The sequence below is a fragment of the Tursiops truncatus genome, chromosome 19 (assembly GCF_011762595.2).
Source record: "Tursiops truncatus isolate mTurTru1 chromosome 19, mTurTru1.mat.Y, whole genome shotgun sequence".
Classification (NCBI taxonomy): Eukaryota; Metazoa; Chordata; class Mammalia; order Artiodactyla; family Delphinidae; genus Tursiops; species Tursiops truncatus.
The window spans coordinates 49,576,565-49,598,014 of record NC_047052.1 but is presented as its reverse complement, the minus strand read 5'-3'; the positions used below and the strand labels follow the sequence as shown (position 1 = coordinate 49,598,014).

The 21,450-nt window shown below is 56.7% G+C and overlaps 2 protein-coding genes across 8 annotated transcripts; both read left to right on the top strand.

The window, feature by feature from the left end:
- Positions 1-2,366: 2,366 nt before the first annotated feature.
- On the top strand, positions 2,367-6,363 carry GNG8 (G protein subunit gamma 8). 4 transcript variants are annotated; one of them, XM_073796055.1, is made up of 3 exons: positions 2,367-2,985; positions 5,774-5,859; positions 6,174-6,363. In XM_073796055.1, exons 2-3 carry the CDS (start codon positions 5,776-5,778, stop codon positions 6,300-6,302), a joined length of 213 nt encoding a protein of 70 aa, XP_073652156.1. In that variant the 5' UTR covers positions 2,367-2,985; positions 5,774-5,775; the 3' UTR covers positions 6,303-6,363. The 4 variants fall into 4 exon arrangements, with proteins under 4 accessions (XP_073652156.1, XP_073652155.1, XP_033701121.1 ...); XM_073796054.1 differs by having other exon boundaries at positions 2,368-3,591; XM_033845230.2 differs by having other exon boundaries at positions 2,368-4,479.
- Positions 6,364-12,241: 5,878 nt separating this feature from the next.
- Positions 12,242-17,346, top strand: PTGIR (prostaglandin I2 receptor). 4 transcript variants are annotated; one of them, XR_004523357.2, is made up of 4 exons: positions 12,242-14,039; positions 15,066-15,596; positions 16,006-16,103; positions 16,318-17,346. XR_004523357.2 is itself a non-coding variant. In XM_033845104.2 (2 exons), the coding sequence occupies exons 1-2, from the start codon at positions 13,272-13,274 to the stop codon at positions 15,450-15,452; spliced, it is 1,155 nt and encodes a 384-aa protein (XP_033700995.1). In that variant the 5' UTR covers positions 12,242-13,271; the 3' UTR covers positions 15,453-17,346. The 4 variants fall into 4 exon arrangements, 1 of the variants encoding a protein (XP_033700995.1); XR_004523354.2 differs by having other exon boundaries at positions 16,006-17,346; XR_004523356.2 differs by having other exon boundaries at positions 15,066-16,103.
- Positions 17,347-21,450: the final 4,104 nt, after the last annotated feature.

Sequence of the window (21,450 nt, the reverse complement as noted above, 5' to 3'; positions counted from 1 at the left end):
ATATAGTTTGAAACTAGGGTACATGATGCCTCCAGCTTTGTATTTCTTTCTCAAGATTGCTTTGGCTATTCAGGGTCTTTTGTGATTTCATACACATTTTAGAATTGTTTGTTCTATTTCTGTGAAAAATGCCATTGGAAATTTGATGGAGATTGCATCGAATCTGTAGATTGCTTTGGGTAGTATGGACATTTTAACAATATTAATTCTTCCAATCCATGAACACGGGATGTCTTTCCATTTATTTATGTCTTCTTCAATGTCTTTTATCAATGTCTTATCAATGGCTTTTATTCTAGTCACAGAGTTGTGCTGTGACTATACTATCACCACAGTAAATTTCAGAAAATTTCCATCATCCCAAGTAGAAACTCTGTCTCCCTTACTTGTCAACCTCCAGTCTCCCCAGCCCCTGGCAACCACTAATCTACTTTTGTCTCTGTAGAGTTGCCTGTTCTGGACATAGAAATGGAATCCTGCAATATGCAGTCTTTTGTAACTGCGTCTTTCACTTAGCATAATGTTTTCAAAGTTCATGCATGTTGTAGCATGTGTCAGTACTTCATTTCTTTTTATTGTCAAATGATAGTCCACTGTTTGGATGTACCACATTTAGTTTATCCATTCATCAGTTGATGCATATTTGGGTTGTTTCCACTTTGGGGCTATTGTGAATAATGCTGCTATGAACATTCATGTACAAGTTTGTGTGTGAACATATGCTTTCATTTCTCTTAGGTAGATACCTAAGAATGGAATTGCTGGGTCATCTGGTAACTCTGTAATCTTTTGAGGAACTGCCAGACTGTTTTCTAAAATAGCAGCTTCATCTTACATTCCCACCAGCAACGTATGAGGGTTCCAGTTTCGCCATTCTCACTAACCCTTGCTATTATTACCTGAGGACTTTGTTAGAGTCCCTCTGCCTGCTCTGTGAGGAACAGGCTGAGGGAAACAGAGTTAGAAGCTGGAAACCCAGTGAGCAGCGACTATAATAGTCCAAGCTGGAGGGCATGATGCCTGGACCAGAGTGGGGGCAGCAGAGGAGGTGAGAAGTGACTGGATTGTGGACAGACTTTGAAGATGGAGTTAATTGGATCTGTTGCTAGATCAGTTGTGGGGTGTGAGAAGAGGAGGGGAGTCCAGATTGACCCCAAAGATTTACTATCAACTGAGATGGGTAAGACTGTGGCAGGAGTTTGGCGGGTGGAATTAGGAGCTCAGTTTTGGACCACTGAATTTGAGATACTCTAGACATCTGGGTGACAGTGTTCAATAGGGATTGGGTATTTGACACTAGAATTAGTGTTGGCATTCACTGCACGTTTCTTTCTTTTCTTTTCTTCTTTTTTAATATATTGTTTTGGCAGTGCCAGGCAGCGTGGGGGATCCTAGTTCCCCGACCAGGGATCGAACTCGTGCCCCCTGCGCTGGAAGCGCTGGGTCTTAACCACTGGACGGCCAGGGAAGTCCCACTGCATGTTTCTTGAATAATTAAAGTCAGAACTGAATCCGAATCCAGGGTCTCAGTTTCTCCCTCCAGAAAATGGGGCCAGTAATACCATTGTCATGAGGCTGGGAAATTCCTGGGCAACACAGGGCAGGATTGCACATCTGGAAACTAAGGTTATGCGTAGGGTGGAAAGGTCCGCAACTGGGAAGAGAAATGGAGGTTACGCTCCGTTCAGTTAGTGTCCCCCTGTCCGTCTCCCCCGCCCCCAGCCTCTGGCTGCTGTCGGAGGGAGGGAGGGGAGACTGGGTTGTCACCCTGTCTTTCCCCGCTCTAAGCTGCGTTTCCTCCTCGGGGGCTGCCCGGGCCAGAACTGCTGATGGAAACCAGCTGCGGAAGGCGCCGAGGTTCGGCGTACGCCCAGGCCCCTCCCCGGCGCCGGCCGACCCCGCTAAGGGAGGGGGACGGGGGCGCCCTAACTCCCCTCCGCTCTTCCGCAGCTGGGCCCGGGGCCCTGGCACGTCCGGCGCGCCTGATGCTTTCCAGATGTGAGCCTGGTTCCCTCCCCCATCTGGCCCCGTTGCTCCCGCGGGGTAGGAGGGAGGGGAGCTAGAGTCCGATACCCCCCTATCAAATCGCTACCAGGGACCCCGGCCCGTATCCGCTCCCGGCAGGTCTCGTTTCCCTGTTCAAGCGGTAAAAACCGAATTGGGATGGGGTGAGTGCAGTAGAGACGAGGCTCTCCCCCACCTCCACCTCTTCCCCGGTCTCTGCCTCAGCCCCTCCCGCAGCCCACTTGGGCGACACGCCGCACCCAGGCCACGCCCCTACCGACCCGCCCTCCGAACACTCCCCTTATAAACCCCGCCCCGAACCACCACGCCCCCTTGGCTGCCCGGAGGTCAGGCCCCGAGGTCAGGTCCCTCGGACGCGCCTCCGCCTTCAGGTCCCCTGCGGAGGGCGCGGTCTGAGTTTTCTGTCTCTCTACCCCGCTCTGTTTTGTGTCTCTGGGTGTCTGTGTTTCTCGGTCACTATTTCTGTCTCTGTACTTTTCTGTGTGTGTCTCCTGTACCCTGTACGTCTCTATGTCTGTCTCTCTCTGCAACCCTCTGCCTGTCTCTGTCTTAGTCCCTAGGTCTCTATCTCTCCAAATTTCCGTCTGTGTCCCTATCTCTCTCTGCCTCTGTCTCTCCCTGCGTCTCTCTCTCCCTCTCTGAATTTCTGTGTCCCAGTCCATCTTCAATGATCTCCCTCTAGCTCCCTCCACCTTTCTGTGTCTCTTTCCCACGTCTGCATGCCTAGCCGGACAGCGGGGGCGCCTTGCCCTCAGGGTTTCCACAGCCGCCTACGGCTTTGGCGCCGGCAGGGTGGGCAGCTCGGCGGGCCGCGGGCGCCCCCGTGTGGCCCGCAGGGGGCTGTAAGGAGAGGACAGCAGGCAGAGTGCGCGCGCCCGCATGGGTGTGCCTGGTGCAGAACACTGTGGCCGCCCGTGGGTGACACCGGGAGGTAGTGTGTGACGCCAAGAGACTCACTGTGTGAGTGTGTACTACTTGAGATCGCGCGTGACGCCAGAGGTTGTGTGTGGCTGTGTGACCTTGTGAGATTTTCTGTGACAACCAGAAACAGAGTGTGACTGTGTGAAATCGTGTTACACCGAGACGTTGTGTGTGACAGTGTATGTGAGGTGACCGAGATGACCTATAGGTGACTGCGTGTGACACCGTGAGGTTGGGTGTCCCTGAGACACTATTTGGGGGATGTTTGTGGCATCGAGAAACCATACGTGAGCAAGAGATCGTGTGTGACACTGTGCAACATGGTGAGGACAGGAGAGTTGTGTGTGTCACACGGGCAGATGGTGTGTGAGAGAGGGCGAGAATGAATAAGTGTGATCCACCAGGTAATGATGTGAGAAGCAGTGTGAGAGGCCCCGGGGGCGGGGGAGCTGGGTGTGAGAGTGACCATGTGAGTGTGAGACAGGATGTTTCAGCCACGCTGATGACGTAGGAGAAGCTGGGTGGGACTGTGTGTAACACGGATCATGTGGGACACTGAGACTGGCCCAGTGTCATGACAGTGCATTAGAGAGTGTTCAACCGTGCTGGGCACTCAGATGGGTGTACGAGAGAAACCTCGTGTGTGTAAGTGTACGTGTGTGACACCAGGAGATTGCGGTGTGAGGGCGACAGCTGTGTGTGACACACTGTGTAAGGCTCGGCATGACATCTTGAGAGATTGTGTGCGATCCTGTGCGGAGCTGTGTGTGTATGCTTGACACTCTCGAGTTGTGTAAGATGTCACCAGTGAGGATGGGCCAGACTCGGAGAGCCTGTGAGGGACCGTGTGACATTTTGAGAGGCTGTGTGACTGTGGCGCTCTGGGAGGTTGTGTGTTGAGCACAGCTGGTTCAGGAGACCGTGTGCAGCACCGTGTGACACAACGTGATATTGTTCATTTCTCTGCCAGGGACAGTGAGTGTGAGTCTGCTTGCTGGGAGGGGTCATCTGGGATGGGGTGGCACTGAGGTGGGGGATGTGACAGGGTGGCAGAGCATATGTAATGGAGTGAGAGGCTGTGTGGGACCCACAGGAGAGATTTGTGTGACTGTGGAATAAATGCAGCAGAGCATGAGGCACATCTTGAGAGACTGTCTTTACCTGTGAGTGTGTGTGTGTGTGTGTGTGTGAGCGTGTGTGTGTGTGTGTGAGAGAGAGAGAGAGTGAGAGACAGAGAGAGAGAGAGAGTGAGAGACAGAGATTGAGAGGGGAGGCTGCAAGAGAGATAGAGGGAGAGAGAGAGGCACAGAAACACAAAGACAAAGAGGGGGACGGACAGACATAACAAGAGGACCCAGAGAGACGGAGGCGAGGCAGCGAGGGCGAAGGGGATGGTGGTGGCAGTGGCAGGAGGAGGCGGGTCCTCAGAGACTGTGCCCCAGGAGAGGGGGCGGGGCGGGGCTGAGGGGGGACCCAGACGCTGCTTCCCAGCCTCTGCCACCCGCCCGCCATCCCGGCCCTGAGCAGCAACAGGTAGGAGGCTCCGGTCTCGGCCCCGCCAGCTAGCTCCTCTGCCTGGGAATGAATGGATGCGTGAGTGAATGAATGACTTTACACTTCTGCATCTCCAGCAGCCCGTCTCTCCCTCTGTCCCTCCATGTGCCCCTCTCTGTCCCCTTTCGTCACTCCATCTCTCCTCCTGCCCTTCCACTTCCTTCTCTCTGTCCCCCTGCCCCTTCTCTCCTCTGTCCCTTTATCTCCTCTGTGCCTCTCTCTCCCTCTCCTCGCTGTCCCTCCCTCTACCGCTCCATTTGTCCCTCTCTCTCCTCTCCCACTCCATCACTCCATCCCTCCCCAACCCTTCCATCTCCCCTTCTCTATCCTCCCTCGGTCCCCTCGTCCCCTCTGTGCTTCCCTCCCCCTGTATCACTCTGTCCCTTTCTTTACCCCTCTATTTGTCTCCCTCTTTCGCTGCTTCCTCCATCACTCCGTCCCTCCCCATCTCTCCATCTTTCTATCCCTCCTCAGTCTCTTTATTCCCCCCTGTGCCTCAGACTCTGCCTCTGTCATTTTGTCTCTTCCTCTGCCCCTCTGTTTTTCCCTCTTTCCATCCTTTCTGCCCCTCTCGCAGTCATGGCTGGGTTGCCCCCCCTCTCCAGCCCTCTCTCCGGCTGCTAATGAGCAAGAGAAGCCTTTGAGGTGGCCAGAGCTGGGGTGAGGGGGGCTCCCCCAGGGGGGCGGAGGGGGCAGCTGCTGCGAAGGCCCTAATGAGGCCCCCTCTGGGCCCCTCCCACCGTGATCTTAATTCCCCCTTCTCCCTGGAGCCACCGCTAATTGGCCTGGGGAGGGACCCCTCCTGGCTCATGCTGTATCCCCGGGAGGTGAAGACACCTGGATCCCTGGATCTTGATCCAACACCTGTGGCCCTGTCCTTCTGTCCCTCCCTCCACCTGCCTCTCAGCCTCCCACCTGTGTTTCCCTCCCGGCTTCCTTCTCCTCTCTCTGTTCCTCCCTCCACCTGACTCTAGGTACCCCATCCGTGCACCCCTCCATCCCTCCACTTGCCCCTCTCCTCTCTGTTCATCTGTCCCTCTTTCGGCCGGCTTCTTGGTACCCCATCTGCGCAGATCTTCATCTCTCCCCTTTTCTTCTGTTTTCCTGTCCCTTCCTCCACCTTCCTCTGGGCACCCCTTTCGTGCGCCCTTCCACGCACGCCCCTGTTACTGGGTCCCATCACCACCGCCATCCCTATCTGGGGACCCAGCTTTGCCCTTGCCTGCCCCTCCGCCCCGACTCCCGCCGGCTTTTAACCCTGTCCCCGCCGCAGCCATGTCCAACAACATGGCCAAGATAGCGGAGGCCCGGAAGACGGTGGAACAGCTGAAGCTGGAGGTGAACATCGACCGTATGAAGGTGCTGGGTCGGGGTGGGGAGGAAAGCGGGGGCTCCGGGGCTGGGGTTTGGACCGGTCAGTGTTGGGAGTGGGGCCGGGAGCCGTGTAGAGATCCCCTTCGGAACCGGACAGAACCCGGGGAGGGGGCCTAGGCAAGGGGGCGGAGCCCAATAAGGGACGTGGCCAGAGCTAAGGCGGGGCCCAAGGGCGGGCCCGGGTAATGGGAGCGGTCCGGACAAGGGGGCGGGGTCTGATAAGGGGCGGGCCTGACCCGAGGAGGGGCCCAGGCAAAGGGCGGGGCGGGGCGTGAACATCTCCACCCGGGTGCCCGCAGGTGTCACAGGCGGCGGCCGAACTCCTGGCCTTCTGCGAGACTCATGCCAAAGACGACCCGTTGGTGACGCCGGTACCCGCCGCAGAGAACCCCTTCCGCGACAAGCGCCTCTTCTGCGTCCTGCTCTGAGCCCTCCCGACAGCTTACCCTCCCCTGTCAAAGTATGAATCCAATAAACGTGGTGACTGTGGTGGTGCCTGTGCTTTCGGGGAAACTGAGGCACGCGCAGAGCTTGGGGCCACCGTAGGGGAGCCGGTGTCCCGTCTCACCCCTTCTGAGTGTGTGTGGAGTGTCTGGCGGGGCGTGAGGTTATGCGGGGTTTGTGGATGCGGAGGGGTTAGGGGAGGAAATGAGCGCTCCTGGCTCTGGCCTCCACAGAGTGTTCCGCGATTCTGAATTTATTTAATCGACCCAGCAGCCTCAGAAAGCAGCTGGCTACTTGTATGACACCCATTTTACAGATGAGGAAACTGAGCCAAAGGTGGCTAGGAGATAATGGGGTGAAGAATGGACTCCAGCGCTACCTGAACCTCTCAGCTGGCCTCTCTTCTCTCCTCCCTCCTGAGTTGGAGGTTCTTAGAATCCCCAGTGTCCACCTTTCTCATCCCCTGAATGATTCCACCCCCTTTTTCCACATCTGGTTAGTCCCTGACACAGGCCCCCCTCTCCTTAAGCACTGAACTTTTCTCTGTTCATTTATTCATTATTCCAAACACTCCTGGCCCTGTGCTGGTTGAAACTGGGGACACGGTCATGACTGAGACAGTCCTGGCCCTGGGCTTCTGGGGCTCAGAATCCAGTGGGAGAGACAGACCTGTCCCCAGATAGTGATGATTCAGAGTGGGCAAGGCTGGGATGGGGGAATTCAGAGGGAATGCCTGACTCAGCTTGAAGGTCAGGGAGGGCTTCCTGGAGGAGGGAACATCTGAGCTGGGACATGGTGATAATAAAACTTGGGGACCCAGGGAACTTCCCTAGCGGTCCTGTGGTTAGGACTCTGTGCTTCCACTGCACGGGTCACGGGTTCGATCCCTCGTCGGGGGGAACTAAGATCCCGCATGCCACGGGGTGTGGCCAAAACAACCCCCGAAAAAACAAACACAAAAACTTGGGGACCCAGAGAAGAGAGATGTGTGGCTACGGGAGACAAATTAATGTATGCATTCCTCCCGATTTCCTTTGTTCTGGACACAGGTGACTGTGACAGCCCTGGTTCCTGTCCTGTGTTTACCACTTCACACATTGGTGGTCTGCAGGACCTATATAGCCTGCAGTTAGATAGGAGTACTTCACATAAAAGTCCGTATTTCTGGCTTCTTCCATTTGGAAGGGCTGGTGACCTCAGACCTGCACAACCCTGCAGGGTGACCAGAGGCTATGAGATGGGCCCTGGGCCTTCTAGTTTGCCAAAGTCCCCACCATACCCCATTGTCTCCCAGTTAAGGAGGCTGAGAGTCAGTTACTATCTATCACAGAGCCTGTGCCAAGGGCTTCTTACAGAGGAATGAAGAGAAACATAAAATATCTTGAACCCATGTCTCTGTTGAAAATAAAGAAATGCAGACTGGACTTCCCTGGTGGTACAGTGGTTAAGAATCCACCTGCCAATGCAGGGGACATGCATTCCAGCCCTGGTCCAGGAAGATCCCACGTGCCGCGGAGCAGCAACTAAGCCCGTGCACCACAACTACTGAGCCTGTGCTTACTAGAGCCCGCGAGACACAACTACTGAGCCCGCGTGCCACTGAAGCCCCCGCGCCTAGAGCCTGTGCTCCGCAACAAGAGAAGCCACCGCAATGAGAAGCCCGTGCACCGCAACGAAGAGTAGCCCCCGCTCGCCGCAACTAGAGAAAGCCCAAGTGCAGCAACGAAGACACAACGCAGCCAACAATAAATAAATAAATTTTAAAAAAAGAAAAAAAGAAATGCAGACTGGGTGACCTGTGGGTTTGGTTAATTATTTTACCTGGTTGGTCCAAGGGCCACTGAGTTTGCAACCTCTCCCCTCTCCTCACTCTCTCATCTTGAGACTGCACCCTGGATCTGGATGAAGGTGGCTCACTGGGCCTCCGCTGCCCAGAGAGGGACTGTGCCTGTGTCTGGCAAGTGCTCCATTATTCACATTGGATTAGGGTCCCCTGGGTCCCAACTCTGAGCTTCCTGTTGAATTGAGGCAAGAGAAGCTGTAATTATATCTCCCTCCTGTCTCCTGTCTCTCAGCCGGCTCCGGTCTGGTTGCATCATGTCTGTGGGAGCCCCGGGGGAGATGGGGGACAGAGAGAGCCAAGGATGAGCTCAGGGTGGGGAGTGGGGGGAGGAGGGATGCTGGGAGGGAAGTTGCCAGAAGGATTCTGGAATTTCACAGACCCAGCATCCTTGCATCTTAGAACCCGAAATGCAAAGGAGTCTAGAATCCCAGGAACTTGGAGGGCTGGAATTCTGGAGTCTTTGACCAGTGCGGGGCCAGGATGCTGGGGTCCAGCGCCCTTGTCGGGCTAGGATTCCAGAGCTCGGCACTTCAGGAGTGTAAGGATTTCTTGAGCCTGGACTGTTGGGATTTAGATCCTTTGAGCCCTGGGACCTTGGAACTGGTCTGGGGGAATGGAAGCTGGGGAGAAGCAAGTGGGGCTGGCTGACCTGGTGGGGGGCAGGGAGTGGGAGGAAATGTCTGCCTGGAGAAGGAGGGGGGCTGGGTGAGCCTGCACCCAGACTGAGGCTGGGAGGGAGGAGAAGCCAGAAGGGAGAAGCCAGAGCAGGTCCTGGGTGACCAGCCTGCAAACCAGATAACGTCATTAGCGGGTAGGACTCCGTAGCACCCGCTTCTGGTTACCCGCTGCTCTTTCCTGCCACCCCCAGCTCTGAAGTCAGCTCTGGGGTCAGGCCCAGGCTGGAGGCAGAGCCAGGCCAAGAGGCAGAGAGGTGAAGGCCTGGGGTAGTGCTTGCACCCAGCAGTTCTCTCCCATTTCACCCCAAACCCTAGGGCTGGGGGCTGCCCCACCCAGCTGTCCTCCTTCCACACCCCACCCATGTGCTTGGCACTGAGGGGCCGGGGGTAAGGGGTGGGATAACCCAGAGCCAGAAGGATCCAGAATCACGGCCATCACTTACTGGGAGTCCGGTTTCACAAGCCCCATCTCCCGTAATTCTCACGGTAGCCCCCAAAAGACTCTGTTTACCCCCATTTTACAGACATGGAAGAGCGGCATGGAGAAGTGATGTCACCTGGTCAGTCAGGGTTTGAGGATGGAGTGGGAGAAGTCGATGGATGACTTCAGGAGGTGCTGGAGGGGTTCAAAGGGGGCCTTGAAGGACAGAAGTGAGGGGACCTCAGGTGAGGCGCACGGCCCAGGCAAAGGTGGGAAAGGAGCGACAGAGCAGGGACACCAGGAGCCGGAGAGGGAAACAGCGGCCAGTAGGTAGGCAAGGACCCACTGGTGGTGGAGAAAAGGGCGGTGGGCAGAGAAAATTGGCCTCTAGCTGGGGCGGCTGGGACCTGCTAAGGAAGGATGGGTCAGGATGGACACACAGCGGCTTCTCACAGCAGTGAGCGGGCACAGGCGACAGGCGGGCCTGGCAGGCATGAGCAGCTGGTGGCGTGTGTGTGGGGTACGCGGTGAGGCCAGCTTCCTCCCAGGGCAGGACCAGAAGGACGGAAACCAGGGAGCCAGGAGAGGGTCGGGCGCAGGGTGGGCTGGCATCTTAGGTCAGGCAGGCCTGGGCAGGCAGCAGGAGGCGCTGGCCGGCAGGTGTGGAAGAGCCCATCCCGGTCCCATTTCCTGGCCTTGTTGGTGCCTGCCCCCTTGAGCACACCCACCCAGATGGAATGACTCAGCTGAGGGCCTGCCCAGGCTCCAGCTATGACCTTCCTCTCCCATCACTTGTCGCACGCCACTTGGGACCGCGCCCCCATCAGATGGTGCCCTCTGAGGCCCTCTGCGCCCCCAGCCCTTGACACACGGTGAGTGGGTTAGGGTTCGCTGAATAACAACACCAACGGTAGCTGTTTGAGGACTTCCTAGAGGCAGGCAGGGTGAACTCCGTCTCTAACCTTCCAACAACATCCCAAGGGCATGGCAGCCATGTGATGACGAACATTGAGGCTTAGAGACCCACGTGGGTCAACCCAGCCATAAAGAAACAGGTGGGCCCCAATAAACAGACACGCGTGGACGCACCAGTAGACACAGTGCACAAAGAGACCTTAGAGGAAAGAATGCCCTCCACTGACACACACACACACACACACACACACACACACACACCACTCACTATGCTGACACGATGCTCGCTTAGGTCACACAAACCCACACATGAAGTTCACACACCCACAGTCCCTAGCACACCCCCTCCCAGGTACCCGTTCTTCCCCTGCTCCCAGTGCTGTGTGTCCATTTCCAGTTGTCTCTGGGCTGTCCTCTCTCTTCTGTGGCGCTGCCCCAGGGTCCCTCTGGGGAGGCCTGACTTGTGGCAGGGGGAGGGTGCTGACTCACCCATCCAGAGCAGGTCCTTCCCACAGCTCTTCCCGCCCCAGAAGTCACCCCACCCCCAGCCCAGCCCAGCTGGGGTGACCTCTCACCCCAGGGCACCCGGGTGGAAGGGGAACGCTTTGTGCCCTTGTCGTGGCGTGAGCGTGTCCAACACTGGCATGGACCCCAGGGACCCTTAGTCCTCTCCTTAGGAGCGAGTTACAGTTGCCACCTCTCCTGCCTGCTCTGGAGCACAGAACTGATGCCAGGGTCGCCAGGGTTCCCGGCCCCCAGCGGCAAAGGTGGGGAAACTGAGGCCTGGGGGAGGCGCCTGTCTGAGGCCCCGATGGGCATGGGAGCAGCGTGGACTTCCTGAACGTTCAGCAGTGCCTGGTGTGGGCAGGAAGCCAGTAGGAGGGAAGTTCCAGGAACCAGAGCTCCACCCCCACCTCCCCTGGCACTCCTGCAACATCCCTGATGCAGAGACAGGACGCGAGCCTGCCAGGCATCATCATTAATATGATAGAACTTCCTGAGTTCCCTCTGCTCCGCCTGGGATCGCAGAGAGTGAGGGCGGTACCACGTGGCCAGGATGCCTGAGACACACACACACAGGCACCCTCAGAGTGGGGCTGAAGGGTCATTCTCGGAGCCCCTGGTGTGGCTGGAGCTGGGGCATCCATCCTGGCGGAAGCTGGGGGTACCAGCTGGGCATGGGTGATAGGGAGATGGAGGAGGGGGAGGGGGGAGGGGATTGTGGTCACGGAAGCAGGGGTGGCATGGCGACGGAGAGGGGAAGTCTGTAGCTGCCCAACGTCCAGTCCTTGGGGTCAGGACCATCCTTCCTGGCCTTGGCTGGGATACAGTACGTACACAGGCTCTCTCCTTGTTACAAAGCGGGGTCTGGGATGGGCCACTGGCCATGGTTGGCCACCAGGCCCACGAAGCCCATTGTACAGATTAAGAAACTGAGGTCCACTGGCTTCTCATCCTGGCCTGGGACTATCCCATAGCAAGGGGGTGGTCGAACTGGGGCAGAAACTCCAGTCAAATGGAGTGAGAGCTTGAATTTGTCATCTCTGCACTTAGACTGACTCCCTGAAAAATAAGAGGTGTCTGAGAAGGTCTCTGAGGTCCCATCTGGCCCTTATGGGTTGGGAGGCTGCATGGAAAGCCACAGGCTCAGTGGCAACAGGGACTGGGGACCGCTGTGCTGGCGTCTGGGACACACAGGCTGCTCACACTGGCTGGAGGGTGGCGGCTCTGCACTGGTGGTGTGTTTGTAGAGGAGTGGGAGGAATTAAGGAACAGCAGTGCTGGAGCCCTGGACGGCTGTCTGTGGCTAAAATATTATTCTTTGAAGTCAAGGTCACCAGAGCTTGGCCTGAGGCCTGGGAGTGCTAGCGTGAGAGGCAAGAGGGCAGGAGGGTGCTCCCGTTTGATGCTGAGCAGTGGAAATCCTGGCGGGATGGGGTGGGGGCCGGTCCCGTACCAGCAGATGCCAAGTCTCTCCTCTCCCCCCCGCCCCCCACCCCCCCAGGGCTCATGGAAGGAGTGAACTGTGTCCAGGGAAAAGCAAGCTCAGTTGTGCCTGGAAAACACTACATCAGGCAGGAATTTCCTGGTCATTTCTCAATCCTTGGGCAATGTTCTAACCCCGTGGGGCCTGAGCCCAGAATAGATGCCAGAAGCCACCCCAGACAGCCTTGCAGACTGGTCGGCTGTGCCCCTCAGGTCCCGCCCGGGTCCCTGCTGGCAAGCTCCCAACTCCAGGGTGATGATGACTCGGGTGATCCCCACCCGACCGGCGCTGGGAAGGGAAGAACGCTGGCAGAGTCCTGAGTGTGCGAGGTGGCAGGTGGCTCGGTGATGGGGACCGTGAGGGGACACAGGGAGGGGGAGGGGGAGGCGGGAGATGGATGTCTTGGGGAGAGGGCATGGAGGGAGCGTGCCAGGGAAGGCGGACGGAGGCCAGGGCCCTCTGGGGAAAGCAGAGGCGGGGGAACGTGGGGCAGAGAGAGGAAATGAAAAAGCCGGGGTGAGCAGGCAAGATGAGTAGAAAGGGAGGGAGGAGGGAGGGGAGGAGGGGGAAGCTGACACTCGGAGAGGGACCCAGCGAGCACGACCCCGGAGAAGGAGCGAGGGGACAGAGGAGGAGCTGAGAGAGACCGCAGGCAGTGAGGAGGGGCTGGGAAAGCAGAAACGCGGAGAAGGGAATAGACGGCTGTCAGGAGAGAGGGAGGGAGGGAGGGAGGCAGAGGGGGTGGACCAGGGAGGAGACAGAGACAGAGACACAGCAAGAGACAGAGACAGAGAAGGAAAGAACTAGGGGCTTGAAGAGGAAAAGACTAGACAGAGAGACAGATGTAGGGAAGGAAAGAAATAGGGGAAAGAGAGAGAGAGAGTACCAGAGCCTGGGGAAGACGGAGGGGAGAGAAACAGTCGCACAAGAATTGCGGTGGGTTGACTGGGACCCTCCCTCCCCCCGCCCCCGACCTCCAACTGCAGCGAGGACCACGGGGAGGGGAGCGCGGTGGTGGGCGTCGCAGGGCCGGACCCGGCGCGGCTCCCCTCCGTCGCCACCTCCCACCCCGGGGACCCCTCCGGCCCGGGCGGCCGCCGGAGGCCGGGGATGGCGGATTCGTGCCAGAACCTCACGTACGTGCGGGACTCGGTGGGCCCGGCCACCAGCGCCCTGATGTTCGTGGCGGGCGTGGTGGGCAACGGGCTGGCGCTGGGCATCTTGGGGGCGCGGCGACGGTCACGCCCCTCGGCCTTCGCGGTGCTGGTCACCGGGCTGGCGGTCACCGACCTGCTGGGCACGTGCTTCCTGAGTCCAGTGGTGTTCGCGGCCTACGCCCGCAACAGCTCGCTGCTGGGCCTGGCCCGGGGCCGCCCGGCGCTGTGCGATGCCTTCGCCTTCGCCATGACCTTCTTCGGCCTGGCCTCCACGCTCATCCTCTTCGCCATGGCCGTGGAGCGCTGCCTGGCGCTCAGCCACCCCTACCTCTACGCCCGGCTGGACGGGCCGCGCCGCGCCCGCCTGGCGCTGCCCGCCATCTACGGCTTCTGCGCCGTCTTCTGCTCGCTGCCCCTGCTGGGCCTGGGCCAACACCAGCAGTACTGCCCGGGCAGCTGGTGCTTCATCCGTATGCGCTCGGCCGAGCTGGGCGGCTGCGCATTCTCGCTGGCCTACGCCAGCCTCGTGGCCCTGCTGGTGGCCACCATCTTCCTCTGCAACGGCTCGGTCACCCTCAGCCTCTGCCGCATGTACCGCCAGCAGAGGCGCCACCACGGCTCGCTGGTCCCCAGCCCCCGGGCGGGCGAAGACGAGGTTGACCACCTGATTCTGCTGGCCCTCATGACGGGCATCATGGCCGTGTGCTCCCTGCCTCTCACGGTGAGTCCCCTCGGCAGATCGGGGTGGGCGGTGGGGAGGAAGGCAGAGCCCAGCGCCGTCCTCCATCGTTTGTACCCATTTCACACATGGGGAAACTGAGACCCGAAGAGATGAGAGGCTTTGTCCAGGCTTGCTGGAGAAGTCTCTCCATTTGCTTCTGCCCCATTTGACCCCTTCTGACCCTTGTCTCCCCCTTCCACATCTCTAGCCCCCCAACCCTACCAATTCCACCCCCCACCAACCTTCTCCTACCCCTACAATGATAATAAGATCCGCCATTCATTGCTCTCTGTCCACCCTGTGCTCAGTGGTTTAGAAATCCTTTCTCCGATAATCTCCAAAATGATCTTATGCATCTATTCCACAAGCATTTAGCAAGAAATGTGACGAAGTCTCTGCCCTGTCACCATTTTTACAGAGGACAGGTGATGATGTCTTTTGCCCATGATCACACAGAGGCAGGTCTGCACCCTGGGCTCCTCTGATGCCAGAGTCTGATCTCCCTGCCACCGTGCTCCCCACTTCCCCAGCCCCACCCATGGGTCTGCCCTTGGCATCTCCTGGCCTCGCCCCTTTCCTGCAGGAACTCCTGCCCTGCCCCTCCGAAATTGCAGCGGGGCCAACCCTGGCCCTGTGGCACCCAGTCATCCTGTCTATACTCTGGGCCTCGGTTCCTCTTTCTGTAAAACGCAAAGGCTGGGCTAGATCTGAGGGTCGTCAAACCTTTGGGGGGTTACAGAGGACTCAGAAACTGGACACACACAGACACAGCCCTGGGACCCAGCCCTACCGCCCCATCTCTCTCCCTCTAGGGCTTTGCTGGCTGTCTCCTGGGGCTTTCTCTCCCTCTGCTCCCCAGATGCACTTGTTTGTTAGTTTTCATCTTATCTTATTTCCTTCCCCTTCGGACAGGCCACCCCTCCTTCGTTTCTGCCAGTGAGCAAGTGGGGGAGGGGATCGAGGGTGGGGTGTGGGTGGGGGCAGAGGACTCGTGGGTGCTGCTTGACACCCTCACTCTGCCCTCAGATCCACGGCTTCACCCAGGCCATCGCCCCGGACAGCAGTGAGATGGGGGACCTCCTCGCTTTCCGTTTCAATGCCTTCAACCCCATCCTGGATCCCTGGGTCTTCATCCTTTTCCGCAAGGCCGTCTTCCAGCGGCTCAAGCTCTGGTTCTGTTGCTTGTGCCTGAGGCCTGGCCCGGGCGACTTGCAGACGTCCCTCTCCCAGCCGGCCTCGGGGAGGAAGGGCTCAAGGGCCCCCACTGCTCTCGGGGGGAAGGATGGGAGCTGGGTGCATTCGTCAGCCTGGGGCGAGGGGCAGGGGGCACCCTTGCCTGTCCTACAGCCATCCAGCAGCACCGTGGGAACACCGTCCAAAGTGGGGTCCGAGACAGCCTGCTCCCTCTGCTGACATCTGCCCCGTGATCTCCTGCCCTGTCTTCCGAGAGCAGCAGCCAGAAATTCAGGGACTTGACCGGTGGCTGCGGGTGGACAAGCCCAGAGCTGGATCCTGGAGCCCAGCCGGCCAGAATGTTGACCCCCTGGATTCAGCGGGGTGATCAGCTGCTATTTCTCCTCCTTCGGGGTGGCCACGATGGGCTGTGGGAGGAGGGAGAGAGGGAGAGGAAACAATTATCCTGGAGCATAAAAAGAACAGTTCTCTCAAAATATCCGGTGACCTGGGTGGCCTGGTCTGGCCCTCGCTTTGCCTATCCATCTCGCTGTCTAAATATTTAGAAGGCAGAAAAGTTCCCAACAGCTTCTGTGCACTCAGGTCTGCTCTGGTTAGGGTTCTGGCTCTGATCCTCATTCATGCAGGGTGCCCTGGATGCCCGCCCCAAACCCCCAGCGGACAGCCCTGCCCTCTCCCAGTCCACTCCAAGAGCCACCCTCTCTCTGCCTCATGGGAGCCCAGGATTCTCCGACAAGCTCCCTGCTTCCTTTTACTTCTGATTCCCCATCAGACTTGGGAGGCCTGGTCCCCGCAGGGGAGGTGAAGAAGGGGAGACTGTTGCATTGTGGGTGACACCACTGGACAGGTGCCTGGAAACTGCATGGCTTGGTGAGTTGCAAGATGTGGATGGTGGGGCCCTGGGCTGGGGGAGAAGCTGGGGAATGAAGTGGTGGGAGGTACAGAACCCAGGGACGGCCCAAGAACTCAGACCTAAGTCCTGTGCCTGTCCCTATGCCCCCTCTCAGAGCCTCACTTCACCGCCTGTGTCCTGGGAACTGTCACCCAAATGTCATTCATTCATTCATTCATTCATTCAACATAGTGGTCGCTGACTCTACCAAGTGCTGGGGACACAGAGCAGTCTCGGCCCCACCCTGGATTCCTCTGGGGTGATTTCCAGCCTTCAATTCCCCTTCTGATTGCTGGGGTGATGTCCAGCCATCCACCCCTCCCCCCTTCTCGTTGCCATCCCCTGCCCTCAGGTACAGAATTCAAGGGTTTTCCAGGAGTGAACATGAAAGGAAGTGGTGCTTCTGCTGGTGGGAGGAGGTGAATGGGAAAGTCCCCCCAGACTCACCCCCAGCCCTGGGTTCCCCTTTCTCACTTGGCTTCAGGGTTAAAACAGTAAATCTGCCCCTGGGGAGGGCTGGAGGAGTAGATGAGGCATGAGCTTCCTATAAAGACAATAGCGGCGGCCATGGAACCCATGGCCCCTGCAGTGGGAGCCCAGAGTCCTAACCACTGGACCACCAGGGAAGTCCCTGGTCTATCTTTTTAGCTTCTTAGCTCAGATCACTGTTGGGCTGATGAGTTTGCTTTGGTTTCCTTTTGCGTAGAATGGTGATCATAATCTAATACTTAGCTTACAAGGCCGTGCTGAGGATTAAATGATTCCCCCGAAAAGCAGTTTAGCACAGGGCCTGGAGTAAAGCCCACAATACGGGTTACTGTCACTGCCGTTGTTATTGTTGTGGCTACTGTAGTGGTCTTTGGCATCTGGGCAAATGCTGTTTGAAAACAACGCTTTTCTCCATTGGTTTGACTTCTTCCCACCAGACATTATGTTTCATTTGAAGGGGTGTCTGCGAGAGTTAAAAATAGGTCAAACGACTGCTTAGTGGGCATGGGGTTTCCTTTTGGGGTGATGAAAATGTCCTGGAACTAGATAGTGGTGGTGGTTGTACAACGTCATGAATGTACTAAATGTCACCGAATTGTACTTTTTAAGATGGTTAAAATGGTACATTTTGTGTTATGGGTATTTTACCACAATAAAAAAAAACGTAATACTGAAAAAAAAAATTGAGGAAGTTTAGAAACTTTTATAGCAGTCTTGCCAGAGAAATATTGTATCGCTTGAATTTATTTTTCATTTATTTTTAGAATATTTTATTTTATTTTATTTTATTTATTTTTGGCTGCGTTGGGTCTTCGTTGCTGCACGTGGGCTTTCTCTAGTTGCGGCGAGCGGGGGCTACTCTCCGTTGCGGTGCGCGGGCTTCTCGTTGCGGTGGCTTCTCTTGTTGCGGAGCACGGGCTCTAGGCACGCGGGCTTCAGTAGTTGTGGCTCACAGGCTTAGTTGCTCTGCAGCATGTGGGATCTTCCCAGACTAGGGATTGAACCAGTGTCCCCCGCATTGGCAGGCGGATTCTTAACCACTGCGCCACCAGGGAAGTCCTATTGCTTGAATTTAATAGTAAAAATTTGACTTGTACCAAAACAAACCAAAAAACAGTTCAAGAAACAACAGGTGGGGTCCGGCCTTTGTTACCAATCCTGGCCCAGCCTCAGTGGGAACCAGCCCAAAGGTGCCCCTGGAGGAGCGTGCAGAAGGGATGGGATGGAGGGGCTGTGTTTCAGGCAGGAGTCGAGGTGGGGCAGGGCTGCCTGTCCAGGCAAGACCCCGGGGGTGGGGGGCACGCTTCCCTCCTCTCTCTGTGCCGCCCCTGGAAGGTGGGTCAGTTCTGGCCTCAGCATTGGCTGAATGGCAGCGCAGGGCTGGGCTTTGGAACCCACGGCATCCTCGCCCAAGGTGGGTGCCATTATCAGTCCTATTTTTCGGATGTGGATTAAGGAGAGGAGAGGATTAAGTGTTGAAGCTGGTTTTCTGCGGGCTTTTACCCACCAGGCCTGACATCTCAGGAATCTTCCCCCTTCTCTGCATCCCACTGTTTATCTTAGACCCCCACCAGCTCTGGCCTGGATGTCTACACTGTCTGCCAGGGTGCGGGTTTTCCAACAGCTCCCTCGGCCCCTCCAGGATGATTTGGAAGCTCCTCTCTTGGCTGGTTCCTGACCCCTGACTGCCCGGGTAGCCTCTCCGCTGGCTGCCATGGTCCTGTCTGGAGGTCCTGTCTGAATGGTTCCTCCCCTGCCTGCCGAGCTCCAAGGGCTCCCACACTCTCTGCTTGGCCACAGCAGACGACCGAGGTTTCCCCAAAGAGCCCATGACCTTTGGGGCCTCCACCTCTTAGCTCGCTGAGCTCACCCTTCCCATGAGACGTGTTTCCCCTTCTCCATCCGTCAAAAGCTCCCTTGCCCTTCAAGTTCCTGCTTTAGGCTATTCCTCCTCCTTGAAGACTTAATCACTCCTCTCAGGCGCTCTCACTGCAGTCTGTTGTTGCACAGACGTCCGTTCACTCATTCAGCAGGCTCTGAGTGAGGGCTTACTGTATGTCAGGTTTTGTCCCTATGACGCTGGGGACATGGCAGGGACAGACAGCCTTGGCCCTGCGCTCCTGGAGCTCACAGTTCAGAGGGGGCAGGGCTGGACGTTGTGAAGGGTGGAGTCTTGGGGGACATCAGGGAGGGTTTCTTGGAGGAGGAGATGGCTGAGCCAGGACCTGAGGATTGGAAGAAAGTGAACCAAGTAAAGAAGAGTGTTTCTGTTGTGCTCACAGTTCTGACTCTGGCCTCTGATGCCTCCTTTCCTTCGTTTCATTCATTCATTCAACACACATTCCCTTGAGCCTGCTCTGTGCCTGCTGGGGAAATAGCAGTGACTGACACCGCCTTGGCCCTGCCTCGCTCACAATTCAGTGGTGGTGAGAATTTAATAATCACAGAAATATGTATTACAATAAGCCACAAAAATATAAATTTACAAGCTGTGGAATGTACCGAGCACACAGTGAAAGGGAGGCGCCCGCTCTGGTCTGGCGTTGGGGTCAAGAAGTGACACGCTGGGAACAGGTCTGTCTCCCTCAAGGAGACTTTATGCACTTTTAACTTCATTTCTTGATTAATTTCTGACTTTCGGGCACAGATGGAACTTAAGCACGCACACACGTATACACCCTGGCCAGTCCCCGGGAGTAGCTGCTCTTGGGCCTTCTGTGGTCACTGCCCCACCTGCTGGTCACACTGGGAATGACACTGAGAGGTGGTTCCAGAGCCACTGCATTGGAGCTCCCCTCTGGGAGGTGAGGGGAACCTGGATTTCCCTCCAGTGGGCCCCAGTTGGGCACCTCCCGATGTGTCCCCCTGGGTAGTCACTTTCTCAGGACAGGTTTTGAGCTGGCCCACGGGATCTGTAAGCCTGAGTTGGAAATGACCCACAGCAAGCATCAGCTTGCCCCTCCCTGCCTGCCCATGTCATTAGAAGCGCAGAGCGCCATCTCTGTGTCTGTGATTAATAAAGAATGGGAAAGGGAAGTCATGACTTTTTAATAACGCAGGCCATAGGGGAGTAAAAGTCAAAACACAGGGCCCAAGGGGGAAAATAAACGACGGGGCAGTAGAGAAGTGCAGGCAAAGCAATGCAGTGGTTAAAATCGTGGGCATTTGGGATGCGAATAATCTGGGGTTCAAGTCCCAGCTCACCCACTTCCAAGAAGTGTGGTGCTAGAGGTTTTAGCTGCCCCCCTGACCCCCGCCTCCATTCCTTTCAGTTCTTTTTTTTTTTTTTTTGGCTACACTACGCAGCGCAGAACTTCCCAACCAGGGATTGAACCCACGCCCCTGCAGTGGAGGTGCAGAGTCTTAACCACTGGACCGCCAGGGAAGCCCCCTCCTGTCAGCTCTTGATGATAACTTATCTTGTGCTCATATGCCCACTGGGGAGGATGCATGTCATAAATGCATACTAAATTTTATTAAGACTCAACCTGGCCTGGGTGAGAAGTAAATGAGATGATGTCTAAAAAGCGGCACAATATTTTCTGATCCTCCTTTGAGAGACAATTACTATTCTCCATTTTGCAGACTGGTAAACTGAGGCTCAGAGAAGTGAAGTCACTGCTCCAAGGTTATCAGGTAGGAAGTGACAGAGGTGGGACCTGAGGTTTAGTGAGTATACAGACACTGCAGTGGTCACGCTGGGTTGGAGCCCAATTCTGTGAGTCACCAAAACCTATCTTCTTCACAGCTATAAGACCAGAATTTTCCACAGGTATCCTGGCTGCTAAGAAGGCAGCTCCCATCACAGACTCCACCGTTGTGACCCCAGCCTCAGCCTAGCCTTCCCACTGGCTGTCTCTGGCCTACCTGAAATCATCTTAAAAAAAAAAAAAAGACCATTTACTCTAAAGCCAGGCAGCTGAGAGCATGGACTGACTGCTCAGGTCACATCTGGTTCAGATTCCAGCTCTCACTTTCTGCTTAATCACCCTGGACTAGTTCCTGCACTTCTCTGGGCCTCAGTTTCCTAGTCTGCCAAATGGGTACTAACAGCACCCAGCCCAGATGGCTGCTTGAAGGATTCAATGAGATCACGGAGGCAGAGCTTAGAAGACAGCCCGTAGAGTAGAAAGCACCCAATGCAGAGCAGCTCATGCCCCCTGGACGCTCACTGCACCCCAGGCCTGGCTCCTGCGGGCTCACCAATCCTCGGCTGGCCCTGGTCAGTGGGTTTTCTTGGCCATATCACGTGGTATGCGGGACTTAGTTCCCTGACCAGGGATCGAACCCACGCCCCCTGCAGTGGAAGCATGGAGTCTGAACCACTGGACCGCCAGGGAAGTCCCGAGGTCAGTGTTATCACAGCCCCACTTTCCAAACAGGGGCAGAGAGCTGTCTACCCAAGGCCATGCACGCAGTTAAGTGCCCCGGACCCCGAGCTCTTACCCACAACACTCTACCATCTTTACTGCACCAATTTCGAGCCACAACCAGAGGGCAGAAAAAGGGGGCAGAGAAACTGGGGCTTTGGAAAAATGTGTCTCCTTTCCGCCACAGGAAGGACCCTGAGTTTGAACCCTGCCAGGCTTCTCCGTCCTCCCAAGGCCGGGTAAAGGTGAGCAGAAGTCTTTTTACTCCACTGAGCTGTCTCTGCTCGCCTCCTGCCCAGCCCCTGGTTGAGTGAGATCAGCTCAGATGTTAGATGAGTCTATCGACCAGTGTTTGGTAGTTGGGGGCGGGGCCTCCCCTCCTTTCTTTTTCATCCCCACTTACCTCAGGGAAGCTGAGGAGCTTTCTATGGTTTGCAGTTGTTTGGGGCTTTTTCTTTCAAATCTT